Source organism: Kwoniella botswanensis, chromosome 1, assembly GCF_036426115.1.
Source record: "Kwoniella botswanensis chromosome 1, complete sequence".
NCBI classification, from domain to species: domain Eukaryota; kingdom Fungi; phylum Basidiomycota; class Tremellomycetes; order Tremellales; family Cryptococcaceae; genus Kwoniella; species Kwoniella botswanensis.
Genome location: NC_088599.1, coordinates 897,815 through 918,621, shown reverse-complemented (window position 1 = coordinate 918,621; position 20,807 = coordinate 897,815). Strand labels below are relative to the sequence as shown.

At 45.4% G+C, this 20,807-nt stretch overlaps 8 protein-coding genes across 8 annotated transcripts; 6 read left to right on the top strand and 2 right to left on the bottom strand.

Annotated features, from left to right (window-relative positions):
* Nucleotides 1-141: 141 nt before the first annotated feature.
* L199_000351 (uncharacterized protein) lies at nt 142-2,161 on the top strand (the record flags this gene model as incomplete). The annotated part of the gene is made up of 8 exons (XM_064886118.1): nt 142-279; nt 349-530; nt 591-702; nt 773-979; nt 1,120-1,355; nt 1,435-1,677; nt 1,768-1,933; nt 2,033-2,161. The coding sequence occupies 8 exons, from the start codon at nt 142-144 to the stop codon at nt 2,159-2,161; spliced, it is 1,413 nt and encodes a 470-aa protein (XP_064742190.1).
* A 496-nt stretch (nt 2,162-2,657) lies between these two features.
* Nucleotides 2,658-4,629, bottom strand: L199_000350 (chaperone DnaJ; the record flags this gene model as incomplete). The annotated part of the gene is made up of 5 exons (XM_064886117.1): nt 2,658-2,970; nt 3,062-4,002; nt 4,089-4,169; nt 4,247-4,357; nt 4,432-4,629. The coding sequence occupies 5 exons, from the start codon at nt 4,627-4,629 to the stop codon at nt 2,658-2,660; spliced, it is 1,644 nt and encodes a 547-aa protein (XP_064742189.1).
* A 477-nt stretch (nt 4,630-5,106) lies between these two features.
* On the top strand, nt 5,107-8,032 carry L199_000349 (uncharacterized protein; the record flags this gene model as incomplete). The annotated part of the gene is made up of 3 exons (XM_064886116.1): nt 5,107-5,425; nt 5,593-7,704; nt 7,791-8,032. The coding sequence occupies 3 exons, from the start codon at nt 5,107-5,109 to the stop codon at nt 8,030-8,032; spliced, it is 2,673 nt and encodes an 890-aa protein (XP_064742188.1).
* A 557-nt stretch (nt 8,033-8,589) lies between these two features.
* Nucleotides 8,590-11,021, top strand: L199_000348 (uncharacterized protein; the record flags this gene model as incomplete). The annotated part of the gene is made up of 9 exons (XM_064886115.1): nt 8,590-9,132; nt 9,281-9,370; nt 9,437-9,553; nt 9,632-9,704; nt 9,825-10,060; nt 10,152-10,276; nt 10,389-10,641; nt 10,756-10,887; nt 10,959-11,021. 9 exons carry the CDS (start codon nt 8,590-8,592, stop codon nt 11,019-11,021), a joined length of 1,632 nt encoding a protein of 543 aa, XP_064742187.1.
* Nucleotides 11,022-11,829: 808 nt separating this feature from the next.
* On the top strand, nt 11,830-13,691 carry L199_000347 (uncharacterized protein; the record flags this gene model as incomplete). The annotated part of the gene is made up of 5 exons (XM_064886114.1): nt 11,830-11,970; nt 12,088-12,422; nt 12,507-12,592; nt 12,669-13,274; nt 13,351-13,691. The coding sequence occupies 5 exons, from the start codon at nt 11,830-11,832 to the stop codon at nt 13,689-13,691; spliced, it is 1,509 nt and encodes a 502-aa protein (XP_064742186.1).
* Nucleotides 13,692-14,055: 364 nt separating this feature from the next.
* On the top strand, nt 14,056-14,833 carry L199_000346 (uncharacterized protein; the record flags this gene model as incomplete). The annotated part of the gene is made up of 3 exons (XM_064886113.1): nt 14,056-14,316; nt 14,458-14,652; nt 14,747-14,833. The coding sequence occupies 3 exons, from the start codon at nt 14,056-14,058 to the stop codon at nt 14,831-14,833; spliced, it is 543 nt and encodes a 180-aa protein (XP_064742185.1).
* A 421-nt stretch (nt 14,834-15,254) lies between these two features.
* L199_000345 (uncharacterized protein) lies at nt 15,255-15,641 on the bottom strand (the record flags this gene model as incomplete). The annotated part of the gene is made up of 1 exon (XM_064886112.1): nt 15,255-15,641. One exon carries the CDS (start codon nt 15,639-15,641, stop codon nt 15,255-15,257), a length of 387 nt encoding a protein of 128 aa, XP_064742184.1.
* Nucleotides 15,642-16,602: 961 nt separating this feature from the next.
* Nucleotides 16,603-20,767, top strand: L199_000344 (uncharacterized protein; the record flags this gene model as incomplete). Its single annotated transcript, XM_064886111.1, has 17 exons — nt 16,603-16,665; nt 16,857-17,299; nt 17,356-17,546; nt 17,611-17,808; nt 17,868-18,009; nt 18,064-18,295; nt 18,349-18,537; nt 18,601-18,695; nt 18,762-18,873; nt 18,927-19,043; nt 19,100-19,374; nt 19,425-19,477; nt 19,528-19,619; nt 19,678-19,773; nt 19,827-20,445; nt 20,514-20,686; nt 20,753-20,767. 17 exons carry the CDS (start codon nt 16,603-16,605, stop codon nt 20,765-20,767), a joined length of 3,105 nt encoding a protein of 1,034 aa, XP_064742183.1.
* Between the last annotated feature and the right edge of the window lie 40 nt (nt 20,768-20,807).

Below are 20,807 nucleotides of genomic sequence, written 5' to 3'. Positions count from 1 at the left end.
TTGGAATATCATGATGTCATCACTTTTTCTCTCAACCTGAATTTACGCGAACAACCTTCCCCTGCTGCAATCTTTATTGTGCGCCCTCATCCTCATCCTCCTTCACCTTTCTCTACTGATTGGCTCATCATCTTCGCCAGAATGTCAGCCCTCATAGGCACATTCATCACTCACATTTCTCAATGTTTCTTGACCTCCTCTTCCGATAATCTAGTTACCTCTTTACCGTTGTCCAGCGAACGTCCTTTCTTTGGTCCTCTAAGACAGGCTTTATCAACTGTACGTCAGCTGTCTGAGTAGGCTGCGATCTTCACAAATGGAATATAGCTGATAATGTACAATATACAGGTATCAGAATCGTCCATCAGCCAACAAAGTGTAACTCAGCAGCTTGGCTTCGTAGGGAATGATATAAAAGATAATCTCGCATCTTTCCTTTCTGCTGTATTGAAGAATGTGAGAGGTGAACAGAGTGAATCAGAGAATGAAGCTGCGTATGGGGAATTTAGTCGACTACAATCAGTGTATAGGTTAGCTCATTCAGACAGAGACTTTTGGCGTAGTAGCTGAGTCTGTTATAATGACTATAGCGAAGCGAATAAGCTATATGGAATGACCAACGACGATGGGACACATATACACGCATTTATGAACCCCCTCATTATCAACTTGGCTAGGACACTGTTAAAGGTCTCGAACAATGTATGTGTCGCCATCATATCATATCCGTTGCTGAGTTCATGAGCGCTGAAGCTGACTTGGGTTTTATCAGGCTGCAGCTCTTTCGACTTTACCACTTCGACATCCTAAATCTTCACGATCCATCAGAGATGCAACGCGGCAAGTCATCGAGCGATCTATGCAGATATCAAATACCAGTATGATTGAATCGGACTGGAATTACAACTGTACACAGCAGCATATGGTTGGTGATATCGTATGGGAATTGGGGAATATACTGTTCAGGATATACGCGGAGGTGAGTGCCAGATACGAAGCAAAGGGCTTCAACATCCCATAGTTGTCTATTGCGATTGCAACTCGGATCTGGGTACTGTACGGAGTGGATCGATTCTGGAAGAACAAGCGTGCTGATATTTCTTTTTCCTCCATTCCTAGCGGAAACTACATTCCCAATCCGCCGAATTATCGCGTACTCTCGAATCTCTCACTCCACACGAACAGAAACGATTCGCTTCTCGAGGCGAGATCGTTCCATCCACCACTATATGTCAAAGCTATTATTGGAGGGGCAAGATACGATTGATATTACTAGATTTCAGACAGTCGAAATATTGGTTGGATAAAGCTTGGAGTATCGTACCGAAAGATCAAATTGGATGGAAACAGCGCAGGTAAGTCAGGGTTAGCTTTGTATCATAGGCTTGTTGCTATGAACTCAAACTGATCAGATCATCGTATGAACAAATGTAGGGCCATCTTGATACGTTTAATAGCTGTTAATATCCTAGTTGGACAATTACCTCACCCACAAACTCTACAAGAATACGACCTCCCTCAATTCCTGCCCCTTATACATGCGTATAAGACTGGTAATATACCATTATGGCGTAAAACCCTAGATGAAAATAGAGAATGGTATAGGAGAAGATCAATTTGGTTGATATTGTATGAAAGAGGGGAGATCTTGGTTTGGAGAAATTTGTTCAGGAATACGTAAGTTCAACTTGAGCCTTTTCAAATGAACCTTCTCTTTCTACTAGTCGATGTACTGGAAAAAGCTGATGATCGAATTGAACTGTGCAGCTTGAAGATGTATTATTCTTTAGATCCAACTGCACCAAAGAACAAATGTCCAACTTGGATATTCATATCTTCGGTCTACAGAACTTTCTTAGGTTCAGGTGAGATCGAAGATGGTCAGGTGGAATTGGAAGATGTAATCTGTGTGTTATCCAGTTTGATAGATCATGTAAGTTCGATCCTTTTCGATTCCATATGCCCAATCAAATCGACTCAGAGTCAAGATGGGGATGAGGGACGAAACTCACGATTACTTGCTGTTGTGCAGGGTCTAATTAGAGGGATATTGTCCTATTCTCAACGACAACTTGTGATGAAACCTGCTCCAGATGGATTGGGTGGTTTCCCAAATATATCAACGGTGGAACCTAGGAAGATACAGATTGTCGGGCAGTAATCACATCGACATCTCTGTCATATCTCGGCTCATGCAATGGCTCCTCATCGACATAATCATATCTCATCCTTTTCGAAACCTAGATTGTACTGATATGTATCATCATCAATGATGTACTTTGTGTAATGAAATGCATATGCAATTGTCTGACATGCTTCCTCTCCAAACGAAACAATGAAGCGATAAATGCTGAGTCGTGCGTTTATGACTATGATGTTTTACTCCTAAAATGGATGGGTTTAATCTTGTTGATTGTTCGGTTACTGCCTAATCTCTGAATGAAGATGTTATCCTATCCAGTAGCAGACTTCTTTTCTTCTTCTTCAAGTTCTCTTCCCTCAGCTAAATTTCTGTCGCTTTCTGCCGAATCATTCACGTTCGACGAAGGTTTATCCTGCGTTGAGGGTGGGGTATCAACTTTCGTCTGTTCCTTTGTATCACCTGCAAAGAGAAAGATCACACACCTGGTCAACAATCTGGTCCTGACTTCATGTGCTCACCGCCTTCCCAAGACTCTTTCGAGCCAGCCTATCGCCCCTCCTACTGCAGAAGCTACCTTCCCACCGATCGAAGAATCAGAAGATCCAAATTGTCCAGATTGCTCGGGATCTATTGGGTCGTTCTTCGGTGCGGAAGACTCCTGGGTGGTTGGACGATAGGAAGGTCTTTCTCGTTCGAAGTTGTGATTTGGACTATAAGTGGATGAAGCCTCACCATTTGTTGCAGTTGTGAATGATATATTTGACGGTCGACCTTCCACATCGTCAGCGTAGGCTTGTAAGATCTTCTTTTGGTTCGGTGTGAGTGATCTGCAGGAGTACAAGGTCGAAATAGTCAGTATACAATACTTCCAGCAACTGGTCATGTGTTATTATGTTGGGAAACGGCAACTCAACTCACCTTGGTATCTGGATTTTCCATCCAACGATCAAATCACCTCTATCATTCCTTCTACCCGCATATACCGACTTGACACCTCTACCCCTCAACACAGCTTCTTCACCATTTTGCGTTCCTCCCTTCACTTTCACGTCGACGTCACCTTCCAATGTCGGTATCCTGATGATTCCACCTAACAGCGCAACGTGTAGTGGTACTTTCGCATCGTGGTATAGGTTCGTTCCCTGTCTTCTGAATACACTTGAAGGTTTGACCGATACTCTGACGAGTAAATCTCCTGGTGGACCACCAGCAGAAGATAGAGGCATATCACCCTGAGCGGGTATACGAATCATCATTCCATCTTCTACACCCGCTGGAATTTCTACATCTACCACTTTCTTTTCCTTTATTTTACCTACACCATCACATTCACCACACCTCGATGATTTGGGGATAGTCTCCCCAGCACCTCCACAAGCCTGACATGTAGATGCCATGTACATTCCTTGAACTTGGAAAGTCTGTTGTCCAGTTCCTCGACAGGTACTACATTGTTTCTTCTTCTCGCCGGGTTTCAATCCACTCCCTGAACAAGGTTTACAATCTACCACAGGAGTGATTGTGATTTTTTTGCTGGATCCATTACAAGCTTCTAAAAATGATAGGCTCACACCTGCTTCTAGATCATCACCTCTGACTGGCCTAGATCTCGCTCCACCTGCACCACCGAATGGTCCACCAGGTCCTCCCTGACGAGCACCAGCACCGAAAGCGGATCCAAATAATTGTTCGAATAGATCTCCGGCATTCCCACCTGGACCACCACCAAAGCCGCCGAATCCCTGGAACCCACCAAAACCACCTGCACCGCTTGCGAAGCCGTTGGGATCGAACCCTTCCTGGGTTGAGGCGGAACCATAACGGTCGTATGCTTGTCGTTTGCTATCGTCGGATAGGATCTGAAGTGATGGGACAATGTCAATGCCAAGTCAGCTAAACGTAGAGGGCATGAGAGCCAGTAAAGATCATTCAAGTAACCACTCACATCGTATGCAGCTTGAATCTCGTGAAATTTTTCTTTAGCTCCTTCCTCTTTACTTGAATCGGGATGCCATTTTTTTGCGAGCTAGGAGAATTTCAAATACATCACGTCAGTTTCATCCTCTCGATGAGCCATATTGAAAGAGCTATTATCCAACTAACCTGATAGTATGATTTCTTGATCTCAGAAGCACTGGCATCTTTCTTCACTCCCAATACATCATAAGGGTTTTTGGCAGATGCTCGATGAACAGCTGTCGAATGGAATGATCTCTACGAGCACATCAGAACAGACAGTCAGCTACCGCTCGCATCGACCTATTTCGTGTTGACGAGCTGATACTCACCCTTCTCTCCGCTTGACCAGGCGATCTACCTCTGATAGTACTGAAACACTGCGACGGTGATGATCTCGGACTAGCCGTTCTTCGATGTTGTGTTTTACCATTGACAGGTGGTGGAGGAGGGAGTGTAGATGAACTTGCCACTGCCTGCTGGGAGAAGGGCAGCGCTGTCAATGCTCTGGTCGGTAGTCGTGGAGGCATGTTGAGTTGGTCTGATACTCTATGCTGAGCGTTCCAACGATATACAATCGATGTGTGGATACCCTCGGGACAGAGATGAGGTTGAAATTTCGGAAAGCTAACTGGCTGATTCTGACTTTTTTCCACTTTCACCTGAATTCCGCTAGAAATCTCTCGAAGACCCCCCCTTGACTTCCTTCATCAACCTGGAGTGCAGAAAGCGGACATCACCGTCGCTTTTGAGCCGGAATCAATTTCAAGCTGTATGCTCACCATGTGGCACCCCTTGTGGTCCGTGCGCTGTTTTGATGCAATATAATGCACGTAGTACGAACCTCCACTCAATCGATTCACTGATCTCAACTCATTTCACACTCAGTCGACCAACCTTACGTATCAATCCACTCGATTTCTTCTCCTTTTCCTCCTTTTCATTGACTCATGCACTTGGTATGACCTCGTGGCATTGCAGCTCAACGAACAGATACATCAATACCGATGAGGGAACTCACACCGGCTTCATCAACCTCCTCCCTTTCATCAAGGACCAAACGACATATTGCAGAGGAAGATACTCCTTCCAAGAAACCACATGCAAGAAACTCGATGGTTGATATCTTCAAGACTACTCATCTGAACGCTTCCGGTGACCATGTCAACGAGGAAACGATGGTGAACAGGGACACCCTGGAGGAGGAGCATGTTGTGGTGAAGAAGGATAAAGGGAAAGGAAAGATGAAAATGGTATACTTACCTGAATTGCCAGAGGAAGTCTGGACGAGGATATTCGAGATCTACTACGAAGACAGGACTACTCGTGAGTGAACGTTCAAACCATACCAAGACTACCTTCGTGTATCGTCTTACTTGCACAAAATGCGATACCCTGCGTATTGTCAATGGGATCATCCCTCATTGGGCCATGATCTTGTACGCCAACCATCCTTTGATCGTCTGCTAACAAGCTGTCTATCATCATTATAGAGTGGCAAAGTACTGGTGTCCTTCGAGATGGCCTCACACCAGTCCTGTTGTCCCGGGGTCATGCTCGAATCGCCATTCCAGTCCTCTACCGGCATCCATATGTGGGTTACAAAGCTATCACACCGTTCATCTCGGCTTTATCCAAACCTCCTCAAAACACCGAACTGCCTCATAAAGATTACATCAAGCATCTCACCATAAGGGCATCCCCTATCATCCCGACCAATGAATTCTCAGCATTCTATGCTGGTCGAAAGAACCCCGATGTCGGAACTAGCGCCATCGCACCATATACAATCCATCCGTCCTTCGATACGCTCATGAGAACATTACCAGAGCTCTCCACGTTCACACTTAAAGATACACTTATTCTCCATCAAGCAGACGCTCAACTTCTCTTCCATGGCTTAGGACATATTAGCCCAAAGAAAGCTAAATTGGAATTTAGGATGTGGGATCTATATGACTCACCTTACGGACAAGATATCATCGGTGCGACACGAGGCGGGGCATTCAATTCTTATGGAAGTAAACCATCCATATCACCTTCACCTGACCTGACGTCTCCGAGAACTGTACACTACGATATCGGACCATTGACCTATCAGAAGGCTTGGAGAGATGCGCTCTATAACGCTACAGAACTGGATTTGCCTCCCTGGTGGATCGAACCTCCAAGATCTGATCATCCAGCTCCGGCGTTACCATTTGGTCAGTGGATAGCCAACAATGCTGGTCTGACCGCTAATCAGCTCACAAACTGGGCTGCGACTTTGCCTCCCCCAACTCAGGCAGGTGGTCAACCACCAAATATCGCTCCGGCTCATCCATTTTTCCCTGCCGCACCTGCCGCACCTCCCCCTCCACCATCTCAACCTTCTTCATCGACGACAACGCAAGATCACCTTCTCGGGCAGCTACAACTCCAACGGCAACGTTTGCGCCGAATGCTTAGGGATCATCCCAAACTTTCCGACTGGCTTGAGCCCGAAGAGACATCAGATACAGTCACCACGTCTGGCACCGCTGCAGATTCGACCGGAGCGGCACCCGTTAGAGGTACTGGATCATCGGGTAGTCAGACGGCTGCCGCTGTTTCTGAGGACACGTCTGGTCTATCTTTGGACGATTTGATTGATACTACTGCCTGGGAACTGTCTGATAGTGAAGACGAACAACCCGGCTCACTTACCTCTAGACCTGAAACAAGACCGCCACCAGCTGTTGGGCATTCAGTGCCTCGCTTGGGATCATCACATACGCAGAACCCGTCTTTACCATCGTCCACTAGCAGCAGACAAGAAAATGGCCCTTCGTGGTGGAGATCCACACCTCAAGGCCGTGCACAAACAGCTTCAGCCAACTCAGGCTCAGACATCGCAATCGCTGGATCATCTTCCACTGTTATGACTGACCTTTCACCGAGCCAAGCGACGGTTCCTGCACCTCAACAACGATACCGACGAATCATTGGCCCGGGCTGGACGGGACCTTCAGACGTCTCCTCTGCGCGCGCCTCTGAACGAACAGGCTCGAGAGTTGGACAGATCGGTAGATCGGTAACCCAAACACCAGGCCTGACATCCCATGAACTCGCACATTATATGCGTGGGTTACTTCTCAAGCTCATCAGAGACTCTTGGACACCTCGATTACAAGCTCTATCCATCGTTGCTCTTGATCCTTTGGCGAGCTTGATGGTCAGAGCACCTCAGTTGGATTTCTGGACTCAGGTCAACGTACCTCATATCAGAGTACATCTACCTCGATCGATCAATTCTTTGGCGGTATTCAAAGGTGCGAAAGAGGTGGCTAGGGATCGAGCGAGGAGAAGGCGAGAACAAGGTGATATGGGTAATAACAGTAACGATAACAATGAACCTGATCAAGATCTAGTTCCGACTGAATCAGGAAATGAGGATGTATATAAGATTGTGGGAGGTGATGGATCAGGAAATGAATTGATAAATGAGGGAGTGAGATTATTCGAAGTTGAGATCAATTCGTTGGAGGAGATGAGAGATGAAGTTTGGATTAGGTATGGTGATCAACTACCACCCCAATTGTGCAGAATCTTGGCGGGCGAACATGACTGGAGAGATGTCAGTTTTGGTAAGTGCTTTCCACCAGGATGAATGCAGATGAACATCCGTCATCGAGTACGCGACGAATGTTAAGCTGATATACAGATGTTGTAGGTCACATGAACGACACGTACTCTCCACCTTATTCGGAGTATATCCCACCTGAATCACCTGCCACTTCAGATTTCGATTCTCCCACTTTCAGCTTTGTCTCCCTTGGTGAGAATGATGATGACCAAGCCACTGATATTGATGAGCTGGAGGGCGAAGGAGAAGGAGGGGGGAATGATACGTACGATAAGGAGAAGGCCGAGGAACAAGCTAAAAGGATGAGAGAAAGGGGTAACGCAGTGTAGATTGACTAGATCGATATACATTACCGACTTGTTATTATTGGATATTATTGTCACTTTGAGATACTCTACGTTGTACATATATACTCCTCCTACTGGCTACTCATACACATATATACTGTAGCATTATTTGTGCTCTTCATGTCATGTCATTCATGGATATGTCATGTCCTTTTATACGGTGAATAACCTGGTCGGATGGTCGGATATTACCGAGATAACGAACGATCCATCGGCCAACTACCTTCCACTTTGGGGAGACAATCGGCGAATCATCGATCATCGCCAGCTGCAAGTCTCTTCGGATCTTCTCTATCTCCATGTGCATATTTCCATTCTGCTGTAGAGTATTCGGCCGAGTCAATCAATCCTCTATTTTTGTATCTTGTGCATAAGCCATAGATCCACTGAATCCCTTCGTGTGCTGTCACTGCCTCAACAATACCAGTCCTTACATCTGCGATCGGAGACGAAACAAGCAATCGACAGTATCTGAAATAACATCAAATTCGCCTTCTATCTCACCTGAAGTCCAACTACAAATCGTCTATTGGTGAAGAATGTCAAAACTATCTACTTTCCCACTTCTCTCTCGGATTATATCCCATTCTCAATCTTCCCCCGATTCAAAAGCAATCGTCGATATCCCTTTCGCCCACTCGATCACATACTCGAAACTAGTCGATGATATACTCTCTTTGACCAACTTGGTTTCTCCATTGATTAAAGAAGATGAAGCTAGGGTAGTAGTCCTATGTGAAAAAGGGTATTTGGTCCCACTGGCTATGGTAGCCGTGTGGACAAGCGGTGGATTGGCAGTTCCGATCTTACCTAGTTTACCATTACCTGAACAAAGTTATATGACTACCAACGCTGAGACTAGCTTGATCATCTGTGATAACAAAAATCGATCCAGAGCTGAACAACTTGTGGAAGAAGTTAAAAAGGAGGGTAAAACCACTTGCGAGATATTGGAAATTAGTTTAGAAGATATAAGGAAGAATGGTGTTACGGAGGATGAGAAACGGAATGCGCTGGAGCGGCTAAACGGGAGGGAATTGGATGGTGAGAGGAGAGCGATGATGCTTTTTACTAGTGGTACGGTGAGTGGTTTATAACTTCCTAATTCACCTCTCTTTAGACTTATACTACACCTAATCTGATCCCCTTCTAAATTCACCCAACATTTTTACTGATGCTTTAGAGGCATACAAGTTGAAAACGGAAAGCTGACTTGTCTCAAATTCTCAGACCGGTAGACCCAAGGGAGTTGTCACTCGACATTCAGCTCTAGCAGCTCAGGTATCAGCCGTAGCTGAAGCTTGGAGGTGGTCCGAGTCTGTGAGTCTACCCACGTCACTATCGTCGCTCTATTGCCAATGGCTGATTTTTAAAACGGTTTTCCAGGATAACCTCCTCCACGTTCTTCCATTGAATCACTTGCACGGTATCGTCGTCGCGCTCTTACCTACCCTGTGGTCAGGAGCCACAGTGGAATTATGGGAGAAATTCGATGGTCCTGCTGTAAATCCATCTTGAGTTCAATTGCCATATACACCAGTATCAATGACTGACTGTTGTGTATGTTTTGATAATTGGTAGATTTGGAAAAGATGGATAAATGAAGATGGCAAAGATCCTATAACAATGTTCTTCGGTGTACCTACTGTCTACTGTAAGTTTGGACATGACGCATAACCCCCTTAGGTCTGAATGACCTGTTCACTACATCTCGCTTTTGGAACATCAATCTATCGTGCTTCACTAGAACTAACGAGAATGCAATTTGTCACAGCCCGTCTCATCGCTGCCCACTCCAACTTACCTTCGGACCTACAAGAAAAAGCGACGAAGGCATCTTCCACCCTCAGGCTACAGGTGTCGGGATCAGCACCTTTACCTGAGAGCGTCAAGAAAACATGGGAACAGCCTGGTGGAGTAGGAGGTGGACAGGTTCTGTTAGAGAGATATGGAATGACTGAGACGGGTATCATCGCTGGAACGGGCTGGGCAGTGGAGAAGAGGATTAAGGTGAGTTGCAGATGTATCTTTCAGCGATCACCAAGCATTGGCTTGGCTTTATTCAGGACTCATGCTGATTTTGGGTTTTCTTTTCCTGCAGGGCCACGTTGGGTTCCCTCTGAAAGGCGTTGAAGTTAGATTATGGGATGAAGAGGGGAACAAGCAAGTCACTGAAAAAGAAGTTTCGGGTGAGGTTCAAGTCAGAGGTCCACCAATAACGAAAGAGTGAGTCGCACGATTTGGCATATCAACCTTGATGGCATCGACATACAGGCTTTGAGGGTCACATCGTCAACTAGCATCCATATTGATCTATCTTTTTACGTTCCCAACTTAGGTATTGGAGATTACCTGAAGCTACTACCAAGGAGTTCCAGGACGGATGGTTCAAGACTGGTGATGTTGGAGTATACTCCTCTGATTCAGCTGCAGAGGGTCAACTGAGGATATTAGGTAGGAAAAGTACGGATATCATCAAATCTGGTGGAGAGAAGATAAGTGCCGTGGAGATCGAACGAGCCATCTTGGAATTGGAAGGTATGAAGGATTGTGCGGTCGTGGGTGTAGATGATGAAGAGTGGGGGCAAGTTGTGAGTGACCCCGCACCGCCAGACTCACTCGTCCCTCGTCTCAATTGCAGACTTCAGTATTTGTTTGAAAATGATGTCATACTAATTTGATGATTGCGACTTGAACGTGATTAGGTATCTGTATGTCTGGTGACTACTCGACCTGAAGTCACTGTAGCGGATCTACGTAAAGAATTGAGAAACGTCATTGCGCCGTATAAGTTACCAAAGAAATTGAAGATTTTCGAAGGGGAAATTCCGAGAAATGTGAGTGATCTCCGTCTTGTCTCTGATCTTGTGATTTCAGTGTGGATGCTGATATTGTGGGATCATCGTAGAATATGGGTAAAGTGAATAAGAAGAAACTGGTGCTTGAGGCTTTCCCACCTGAATCGGCATAACCACAATAGAAATATAACGATAGATATCTTTCGCAACAAAAACCCCAACATATGCATTTTACAACATTGACACTCTCCTACTGTACTGAGAACGGTCTTCCGGCATCAAGTTATTGCAGTGACATCATGGCCGTACAGTGCTCTTGTGGTTGATGCAGCATGGAACATTTGATCTTTGACATGAAGAGATATGTGCTGGGCGCTGTGATACCGTTCCGATCACACAGGAGATATCATACAGAGAAGAAGAAGACTTCCTCACAAAGGATTGTAAGATGGAAGAAGAATGATCGAGGCGAAAGCGATACGGACGGCGAAATACTGATCTTGCCCTGATACTGTATGTGTCATTGTTACAGCAAGATATCGATATCGGAAAAGAAGATTCGGGAACAAAGGATGTCTTGTCGAATGTGCTTTGACGAACTTCGATCTAACCTGTGTACTTGGACTGGCATAGATAGGCATGGTGCATATAACAGGGAGATATAATCGATCTTTCGATAAGCATTTTCCATATAACACGAATATTACCATCAACATCGTAAAATCTCATTGAAACATACATATATACAAATATACAAATATCATCACCGTACACTGACGTATTTCATTACTAACCATGACATCCGAGCGATATATTCAACTTACAAACATCCATCTGATCCTCCCTTCCGAATAATTATCTCCCTTGACATCCCTTTACATCGATACCAACACTGGACTTATCTGTTCCCCACCCTCAATTTCTTCTGGTGTAGATGAAATTCTGACTATTGATTTGAAAGGACATTGGGTCAGTCCGGGGATGATCGATATTCAGATTAACGGTGCGTTCGGTATTGATTTGAGTGAATTTACCGATGAAAAAGCGTACGTAGATGGGTTTAAGAAGATGAGTGAGGGGTTATGTCAGATTGGAGTAACGGGTTTTCTGCCTACGATAATTGTGAGTTTCCTCAATCGTAGCAAGTCATCGTACATTTTCCAGTATCCAGGAATAGATCCTCCAAAGTAAAAGCCTTTGGTTGACCCCTTTCGTCTTTCCAATACATATAATTTGCAGTCCCAAACGAAAGAGAACTATCACTCGATCGTACCTCTCCTTAGGACTTTACCCACCGTTTCAATCTCGCAGGAATGTCAAAGTAGGTCATTGGGATATCACCTCGAAGGACCTTTCATCCATCCAAAGAAGTCGGGCTGTCATCCTACCTCGAACCTGATCACTGCTCCTAAGGGGTTGCAATCATTGGTCGAGACATATGGTGAAGACAGTTTCGTTAGAGGTAATGAAGATGCATTAGTAAAAATGATTACGGTCGCTCCTGATGTTGAAGGTATATTGGAAGTTATCCCCGAACTGGTAGTTAGGGGATGGAAAGTAAGTTTGGGACACACGTAAGTGATGAAATTCGAAAAGTACTGCACCAGAACTGGATTTAGACATTAGACTGATCGTTGAATGTGTTTTGGGGGATATAGTAACGCGTCCACCGAACAAGCTCTTCAAGGAGTGACCAATGGAGCTACTTTGCTCACTCACCTGTTCAACGCTATGCCTCCGTTACGTGAGTGTACTAGTACTCCCAAGATTCAGGTCCGAACAGAACAGATGACTAAAAATATTTGATCTTGGTGTGGTAGATCACAGAGAGCCAGGTCTAATTGGGTTACTTGGCTTACCACCCACTTCCTCGAGTGGACAGACTGTCAGGCCAAGTATGGCACAGAGGGTGTACTCTGTCTCTCCCACTCCTATGATCAGATCTAAAGCCCCTACTAGGGTGCCTTCGCCGGTCCTAGAGACTGAGCAAAACCTTCTGCAAGTAGACACTTGCAGTGGCGATAATGGGATCAAGAGATGTACCGGAGGTAAGATGGGATGCAAGGCAAAAGACCTCTCAGTGAACACTGATAGATGCGTCAATGGGGGTTGCGAAGACGAAACTGGCGATTATGTCTATATCCATTCTGGGAAGAAATCGAAGAATCACCTGAACCTCAGCTTGAAGTTGGACGACTTAAGTGTACAAGCTAATGATGGAAGAGACACCTCTTCACCTGAGAACAGCGAATCAGCTCGGTCGGATGGTCATCCTCCTTTAGTTTCAGAGGGAGGAGATGGACAAGATGGATCCATCGTCAAAAGACCATATTTCTCAATCATAGCTGATGGGATCCACGTCCATCCCCAAGCTGTGAGTATGGCTTATAACGCTCATCCCGACGGATGCATATTGGTTTCTGACGGTGAGTTATGGGATCGCTCCCAAGCATCTATGTTAAGGCAGCTGATTCAATGATGTTGATTTGATCGGATTGATAGCAATGCATATGCTCGATCCATCACTTCCCGACGGTGTACATCCATGGCGAGAGCAATATATCGAAAAGCGCAATGGAGGAATTACCTTAGCTGGTACAGATACATTGGCCGGATCAATTTTACCTCTTTCTCAAGCTGTTCTCAACCTCTCGAAGTTCTCCGGTATACCCCTTTTCAAAGCGGTGGTCTGCGCTACGTATACACCTGCTAAAGCACTTGGTGGGGAGGTTGAGAATATGGTAGGGCTGAGTGTGGATTGTTGGGCCGATTTGTGTATTTGGGACGGAGAGGGATTGAAAGGGGTTTGGAAAGGTGGGAATGAAGTCTGGTATGAAGGTTGAGATTGATTGAGCTCAAATCTCTCTCTCGAGCTCCGATTGCTTGGCCATATGTTATATGCTGTGTACAGAAAGAGGATGACTGCTGTACTCTCCGAGTCATCTTATGCATCCTTTGGTTTGTCCATGGCCATTCTGTCATCTCGCAAAGCTGCCACGCCACATCAATACAAGTCATCCAGCCACCATCCCACCACGCTAACGGACCTCCACCTCGCATAGCACGTCACGTTCGTCCTTCCTTTCATCTCTATTTTCCATTCTTCAAGGTATAATACTCACTATCTTACCATATACCTCATTCAGCTCTTGCTACCATACGATCTTACCTAACAATATCCCCTCAAAGTCAAACATATAGTAGAACATGTCATCATCAGGCTGGGAAGTACGATTTTCCAACTCTCGACAGATCCCCTACTTCTATCATGCCGAGAAAGGTCTTTCAACTTGGGAACCACCCACTGAGATCAGTCAAGAACAATTACATCAACTTCCCGGTGCGTCCAAATACCTCAAGGCTCAAGGTGCTTCTGGTCCCGCGTCGGGAGGGAAGGATGGTCAGGTTAGAGCAAGTCATATTTTGGCGAAACATTCTGGAAGTAGACGACCTAGTTCATGGAGGAAGGTGAGTTCGTAATTACATTCTTTTGGCTTTGGCTAGAGCTTTGTATGTGGTGAAGTGGATATACGTCATGAGATAAGGAAGGATGATCATTGGAGGGGAAGATAGATGAGGGCTAGCGCTGACTTGCTTGAATGTTTGTAGGAAAACATCACGATTACACGTGAAGAAGCTCAAAAGATCATCGAACAACATATAAACACACTTAAATCCTTACCACCTTCTGAGGTACCCCAGGAATTCGCAAAGATCGCTTCGACAGAGAGCGACTGTTCGTCAGCTAGGAAGGGAGGTGATTTAGGTTGGTTTGGTAGAGGTCAGATGCAAAAGCCTTTTGAGGTGAGTAACACCTTATCATATACGTGGTTCTTTCGATATGGTATCGCATCTCGATAAACCAAACACTAGCTAATACTGCTGTGTAAAATGATAGGACGCAACATTCGGTCTTGAAGTTGGTCAACTTAGTGATATTATCTATACCGATTCTGGTGTACATGTCATCCTTAGAACTGGTTAGAGATGATAGATAATTCTAAATGATATTGCTAGTTTACACGTGATGGAAGTGGGAAAAAGGGAGAAAAGGTGTATATATCTGTATTGTACATTGCGAGTGATGCATCAAGAAGTGAATGACAGAGCAGATTACTTGTGCATGATTGATGATACAATGATACATACGCTATTATACGATTCAGAAATGATCATCAAGATTTGAAGAAGGATGTTCTGGAAGTGGATTTGACGATTACACGTTGATTGATGTCATCCTCACGATGAGTCCGTCCTATACGGGCTATTTGTACTATACGGTGAGGTAGTCGATTCGAAGAGAGATGATACGAGTTGGTCTGAGGCTGATGACTGTAGCCATCTGCATCCCTTGATTAGCTGCAAGTGATCACATCAAACGGACAATATCCAAGCAGCTGACTCACTTAGAGTTTCGATTTCCCATCCCTCTTCTTCTTTCCCTCTTTCTCATCAGTGCTATCATTTGGACCTTTCCCAAACCCCTCCCAAGCAGGATGCACTTTCTTCGGATCAGACCATTTCGATTTATCCTCTTCTTCCCCCTCTTTTCCCAATCCTACACCTTCGATACCTTCTTCCGTACCTGCTCCTGCCCCTCCGCCACCCCCTCCACCTGATTGGATACCTTCTTCTGGTACTGCTGGTTTACCTGTATCTTTCGATGACGCTGCCGATGTGGATGAGCGAGTTTGGATGGAGGGGATCGAAGAGACTGATGCGGGGTGGGTGTGAGCGGGATTGAATGGTTTAGAGGATGCTGAGATGGTGGGTCGCTTGCTTTGATTGTACATTGTATAGCTATTCAGATCCAGTATGTAGTCTCAGGTATTGGATTAGATTTGTATAAAGATGTTCAAGGACGATCTGTGAAGAGGGAAGAAAGTGAGAGTGACGGAGAGAAGGACAAGAAGATCGGGTAACTGCATTCCCGGCAAAACCACAACCGTCATCGATGACGAGAAAGACAATCTTTGGCTGAGATTGTTTCTCACCTTTTTTCTCTTCTGCACATCACTCATATATAGTCATATAACGATCACACACTCGCTTAGCACATGCAATATGTGAATGAGCAGCTTCCTCACCCTTTTCTCAAGCCAACGGCATAATTGGGAGAATTGCTGTACTCGATCCGGGATGGTGCGAATTCGACTTCTTCGCTTCTCTCTTCATCCTCCATCTGGGATTGTCAAGCTGATACAGACACTTTGCATCAAGAAGGGTGCGAATATACTCATTGTAATCATGCTTGCATCAACGATCGCATACGATACCAATCCGATGATCCACGTCACCATCGTTGTTTTCGATCGCGATTCAAATCGATTCAAATACTCGAGGACCGTGCGCGATGTAATATGAAGCAACCTGGATGAGAAAAATATATACCCCAACATGGATTACATTTCGTATCTCTCTTTCCTTCTTTCTTTCTTCTTTCTCACTCACCATCTGTTTATTTCATTCCTTTCGTCCAGTTGTATTACTATTGTCTGTATCTCGAGTCGACTAGACTGCAGATTAATTCGTTGTTAAAGTATACCGCTGTATAAATGTAGGTGGCTTTTGTTCCCTCCTCCTACCCTTTCCCTGTATGGATCTCTTTCCACCTGATAGGTTCGGGAAAGGAGGGTCTGTCTCCCAATATAATACTTTCCTTCTTCTCCTTACTCTTCGTAGTCGTTTTACCCCTATTCACAATGATCAGAAACGGCGCTGACCTGGAACTTCTTACACAGCTGTACTATTACCATGAGTCGATATCACGATATTGAAGAGAGAGAACTCTCGAGAGGTCGAGGAAGATATGATGTTGTGAGCTATGACCTTCCTTCACCCTTCACTATCCATATAAAAATGCAGTCACATGTCAGCTCTGCAATACTGCCCCGTCATCACTCCACTACGTCAACTCATCCCGGACAAATGTCCTACCCGTATTGATCGGGGTTGTCCTCTACTAATCTTTACCAATGGACTGACCGGTTTACTTACCGTCGTAACAGGAGGAAGATGATCTATTTGATCGAGGAAGAATGTCTCGACCTCCTTCTCAAGCTCCTCAATCCGAATATCAAGGCGACCCTGGTCGATCCCAACATGCTGCCTCTCAGCAAGACCGATCCTACCCACCTCCAACTGCTCAACCATCCTACAACAATGGAAGAAACTCTTCTCGACACGATGACCATGATCGAGCATCCCAACCTTCCGGTTACAACGCACCTTCAAGAGCTGGCCCTCCCTCTATGGCTGGCTGCTCAAGAAGACCACCTCCTACTCCCGCTTCTTCAAGAGCAGGAGCCACTGATATCTCCGAGTCACTTGAGAGACTCGCTCTTACCAGTTTCTACGTCCGACCTGGCTTTGGATCGACTGGAAGGCACCTAAGTGTCCTTTCTAACTTCTTTCAGGTCCGAGCGATCGATAAACGAGCTAAAGTTATCTAGTGAGCTATAGATTCCCACAAGTCTCAGTCTTCTCGGCGCTGATGTACCTCCCCAGCCATTACGATGTCGATATTAAACCTGTCAAGCAAAGAGGTGAAAATGCTAAAAAGCCTAAAGGTCTGCTCAGAGCGGTTTGGGAGCAGTTCTGCCTCGAGCAACAAGGTAGCTTCGTCGATGGCTTGACAGCTAGTGCTTACGATGGGAGAAGAAACGCCTTCACCCCTAACAAGCTTCCCATCGCCGACAGTTAGTTGCAAAAAAATCTCATTGCCTTGAAGTCACGAGCGATGCTGACGATGAGATAAAACAGATTCCTCTCAATCATTCAGTGTCGCTCTCGCACCTGATGGAATTGTTCATCGAGCACGAGAAGGCTCCTCATTCGATGACGAGAATCGACGATGGAATCTCGTTCTCAAGCTTGTCGCAGAAGTCGACCTCGAATATGTTATGGAGTTTTGTCGAGCGAATAAAGGTCCACCATCTAACGAGGAACAATGTTTGACAGGTCAGTTATCGTCATGTCTGTATGTAAAACCAAGAAAGCTGAATGTCTGGTGCACAAAGGTATCATGGCAACGAATGTTCTCATGCGAGACTTTCCAAGCAAGACCTATGCTCAAGTCGGTGCGACCGGTAACAAATTCTTCAGCATGGCTGGTGCCGTTGCTATCCCTCAAGGAGCGGTGGTCTGTAAAGGCTTCATGCAGTGAGTATTTCTATAATTGGACAGATCCTCCCTCTGACGACCATTCTTTTCCAGATCTTTCCGATATTCCAGCTCAGGACTGCCTATGCTCAACATTGATGTAGGATATTCCGCTTTCTTAGCTGATGGACCTGCTCTCGAAGTCATCGCAAAGATCCTCGACAAAAGCAGTAGCAGAGGTAGAGGCAGAGGAGGATTTGGTGGTCCTCCTGGTCAGACCAGGGTCATCAGTGAGCTGGCCGCTCTGGAGATCGCCATCGTCAAACGAACAATCCGTGGAATGAAGGTGAGTACGATTGTTAACAGTTGATGAATCCCTTGCACTGATATTGTTTATAGTTTACTGTCACTCATAGAAACAGTCCTAGACTCCATACCGTTCTTTCCGTCACTCTTCAGCCAGCTGAGCAAATTACTTTCGAGATTCAAGGTCGAGAAGGTGGTCCTGGAAGGAATATATCTATTGCAGATTACTTTAGAGAATTCCATTCAGTCCAGGTCACTAAGCCTAGATTGCCTTGTATCCAGGTGAGGCTGATCCCTTAATATCGTTTGGAAGGTACTTATCAATTTAATTCACATGTACTTTAGTACGGCAAGAAAGCGTTTATTCCACTTGAATTTGTCAGATTCGAGAAATGGAATTCTCTGCCTCCCACCAAGTTGAATGCTGATCAAACGGCCGAGTGAGTCTACCAAAATGTATACTTTTGGGATTGCCATTGATGGACATGTTTCTGTTTGGTGGATAGAATGATCAAGATCAGCGCGATCAACCCGAAAGATAGAGCTCTGCAGGTCAATCACTGGAGAGCAGAGTTGGCTCACGAGTCCCAGGATAAGATCGGAGCTTGGGGATTACAAGTGAGTGCTTTCAAAGGTATGTAAGCAAGACATGAACTGGAAGGAAATTACAGGTGAGCAAGAGGATGGTCCAACTTGAAGCTCGAATCCTTCCGCCCCCACGAGTACTTTATGGGAATCGAGCTCAAGCTATTCCTAATGACGGGAGTTGGGGTCTTCAAGGGAAATTAGTAGGTTCGATTGTCTACAGATCAATATAGAGGTAAAAGCTCAATTCATGTTCTAGTTCTTCCGAAACGGTAAAAAGCCACTCATGGCTTGGTCGGTGATATCGTTCGACAAGTGGACCGAAGAAGATGAAATGCATCGATACATCACATATCTTTGTGAGACATTGACCGCCCACGGAGTCGATGTTAGGAACAGACAACCTGATTGTATCGGTCCTATCGATCCTCGAGGAAACGATGCCGTGGCCAACGCTCTGCAACAAGCTGCAAGAGCCGCTTACAGAGTGGGGAGATGTGCCCCTCAATTGATCTGCTGTATCTTACCTGGAAGGTGAGTCTAATCAAGATAGATAAACTCGGATTCTTACATTTCCTCTTCAGAGACGCATGGCTGTATGAAAAAATCAAGAAAAGCTCTTTCAATGATCTCAAAGGTGAGTGTCCAATTCGAGGTGACCCTTTACTCAATCATCACCTCACTCAGGTCCCGTTCCCACCCAATGCATGCAAGCTGCCAAGATTAGAGCTCCACGAGGTATCGCAGCTTATACAGGAAACCTAGTAATGAAGATTCAGGTGAGCATACAGTACTCTTCGAAAAGAGGGAAATGTATGGCTGACAACCGTATTGTAGAGCAAGCTTGGTGGTCTTCCTCATCAAATTCCGATCGAAGATCTTCCTGGTATGGTCAAGGGCAAGACTATGCTTTTAGGCGGAGATCTTGGATTGGTAAGTCATACAGCTTTCTCAACGAACGAGATCACTGAGATTGCTATCGCCAGCCACCTTTCAAAGCTGGAAACGAAAATGCGCCGACCGTCGCTTGTACCATCGCCACGTACAACTCCGACTGCGATACCTACTCAGCCCAGATTCGACTTCAAGAGGGACGAGCCGAAATCATTTCCGACCTTTCTTCCATGATTGAAGAACATCTCAAGATCTTCCACAAGCACAATGGCGAATATCCCGAGCGGATTCTCATCTTCCGAGATGGTATATCTGAAGGCCAATACGCTGCTGCTCTGACTTACGAGCACAGGGCGATCTTGAAGGCGTGTGCAAGACTTCAAAAGGGCTACAGACCTCGACTCCTCATGTGTATCTGTGCCAAAAGACACAACACTCGATTTTTCGGTAGGACCGAGGATGTCGACAGGACTGGTAATCTTCCTAGTGGTTTAGTGGTCGATCGAAGTGTCACCCATCCTTACGCTTTCGATTTCTTCCTTCAAGCTCATGCTGGTAGGGTTGGAACTGCCAGACCAACCCATTATATCTGCTTGCTCGATGAACTTCCAATGACTCCTGATCAACTTCAACAACTGGTTCATTCCTTATGTCACTCTTTCACTAGATGTACGAAGAGTGTCAGTCTGGTCCCTGTTTGCTATATCGCGGGTGAGTTAGCTGTCATACGCATAGGGATCACCTGCTAAAAGCTGAATGATTGTACTATTCTGCTTCAGATCTCGTCTGCCAAAAAGCTCGAATCATCGTTCATGAACCTGGATCTACCATTGCTCCTTCCGAATCCTCGGCTGGTAGAAGTGATGCTCGAGGATCTAGAAGGACAGGATTCAGCATCGATATCATGCAAGTACAAAAGGTGTTGGCGCGGAATGACGAATTGGCTGAAGTGGTACGTATCATTCTTTCTTTTCAGCTTGGGGATAGATCGAGATCTGACAGCTGATGTTGCGATTAGGCCTGGTGGATGTAATCTCTCTCTTCAACCGTAACTCAGACATGTCGTCTTGAAT